The sequence below is a fragment of the Entamoeba histolytica genome, genomic scaffold (genome assembly GCF_000208925.1).
Source record: "Entamoeba histolytica HM-1:IMSS scf_1104750516425 genomic scaffold, whole genome shotgun sequence".
In the NCBI taxonomy this organism is placed as follows: domain Eukaryota; phylum Evosea; order Mastigamoebida; family Endamoebidae; genus Entamoeba; species Entamoeba histolytica.
The window spans coordinates 57,239-59,348 of record NW_001914883.1 but is presented as its reverse complement, the minus strand read 5'-3'; the positions used below and the strand labels follow the sequence as shown (position 1 = coordinate 59,348).

At 26.7% G+C, this 2,110-nt stretch overlaps 1 protein-coding gene across 1 annotated transcript, besides 1 other annotated feature; it reads left to right on the top strand.

Moving 5' to 3' along the window:
* Positions 1–337: part of a repeat region that runs on past the window's edge.
* Positions 338–430: 93 nt separating this feature from the next.
* Positions 431–1,357, top strand: EHI_013080 (uncharacterized protein; the record flags this gene model as incomplete). Its single annotated transcript, XM_651236.1, has 1 exon — positions 431–1,357. The coding sequence occupies one exon, from the start codon at positions 431–433 to the stop codon at positions 1,355–1,357; it is 927 nt and encodes a 308-aa protein (XP_656328.1).
* Between the last annotated feature and the right edge of the window lie 753 nt (positions 1,358–2,110).

The following is a 2,110-nucleotide window of genomic DNA, read 5'->3' as shown; positions in this document are numbered from 1 at the left end:
AATAAATACAACATAACATAAAAATAATATCATTATTTACAAACAATACAATATTAATGATAAATTGATACACAAAGAAACAGTAATAAGAATAAAGAAACTAAAATTACAATTAGACTTTTCCAATATCATACAACCAATAATCATCAAAAATATGAAATACTTAATGTTTTACACAAATAATTCTGATAATATAACAGAAGAAGAAACAAATAATTCACTCAACATATAAATAAATACAAATTAGAAGTAGAGAATATTAAAGAAAATGAAATAATTGCTGATAAATATTCATAAAACCAAAAGAAAGAAATAATATATTAAATGATTTTTTCTTATGAATTAATTTTTTTATTACTTAAAAAATAAAAGTCATTTATTTAGAAACTAATTTTATTCATTAAATCTTAATTTTTTTTATTCAATAGAAATGCCTTTTACTAACCAACTAGCAGAAGCACTAAGAGGTCTTACTGGTAAAACTATTTATGCAGCATCAAATGGAGAATATTGTGAAGAATATCAATTAGAAGATTATTCATTGTTATTAATCCAACAAGGTTCATTAAGAGAAATTCAAAATGTAGGACCAGTAACTGTTAAAGTTCAACTCTTGACAGGGGATATTGCTGACATTCATTGTAATGCTAATGAATTAGTAGACATTTTTAAAATGAAGATTCAATTAGTTACTGGGAATGGAGATATTTCAAAAGGAATTCCAATTGAAAGACAACGTCTCAGTTTTAATAAACAAATTCTTGATAGAAAAAGAACTATTGATAGTTATGGAATTACTGAAGGAAGTTTAGTTCATATTATTCTTCGTTTAAGAAGTTCTATACCTAAAAAGTTCATTTTACATACGTTAATTGATCCTCAGTTTGACTATGATTTTAGAGGAATAAATGATGCTGGAAAATCTATTTATAGAGGACAATTACCATATATCCGACCAGTTGGTTGTATGAGATGTGCCCTTCATGTTCTTGGAATGTTCGATAATGGGAATGACATTTGGCTTGGTTGTTCAAACAGGGATGAAGAGTGGCCAGTTTCATTCCATGGTTCTAATTGTTCTAAATTTACTGAGATTGTTCAATGGGGAGATAAATTAGGTGTTTCAGGTGTTGGTGGAATGGCAGTATTTTGTACTCCTGATTTTAGAATTGCACTACAACATTCAGATGTTGTTACTGATCCTCAAACAGGAAGAAAATATAAAGTTATCTTCCAGAATAGAGTTAGACGTTCTTCTATTATTCGGGCATCAAATGTTGGTGGTCCTGATAATTTCTGGTACATAACAAATCCAAGTGATGTAAGGGCTTATTCTATATGTCTTTTTAGTCAGTAATTGGATTATCGGAATTATTTTTAAATCAATCTTTTTAAATAAAGTAATAAATGATAAAATATATTCAATGAAGGAATAAATAACTTTTTATATAAGTTTTCTTTTGACAAGAAACATAAATTAAGATTAACAAGAGTATTTTGTTAGATATTGTGGTTTAAAGATAAGACATAGTCTTATATTACACTTTAATGAAAATAACTTTAAAAATTTAAGAAATAACTATACTTTCTTCTTAATATTCTATCATTTAATGTTATGACATACAAAAGCTACCATCAATAAGTAAATAACAAATATTCATTTTCTTTTTATTAAAGCTTTTTAGTAGTAACATTAACTATACATTAATAGAATTGATAATATATGAATTAACGTTACTACCTTTGGTGTAAGATATATAATTAATGTGTATTCTTTTTTTGTATTCAATTGCATTTTTATATACAAAGAAATAAGAGACAAAGAATAAAGTCTAAATACATTTCAAAATTACTATTCTCTCGACGTTGAAAGATGAGATGAAACTTGATTGTTTTGGAAAACTTATTCCAGAGAAGTCTGAGAGTATCTCTGGGTAGATAGTACTTGTACCATTTGGGGTTGCTTGAATCCAACAGTCATAACAGCCAAACCATCGGGTTGAATGTTTTGAATAAACCAAAATTGCATCTTCTGGACAAGTTGATTGTTTTGATCTATACCAGTGTTGAATTTCATCTTCAGTGATTTTCATTAAAAGAAAGAAGGGTC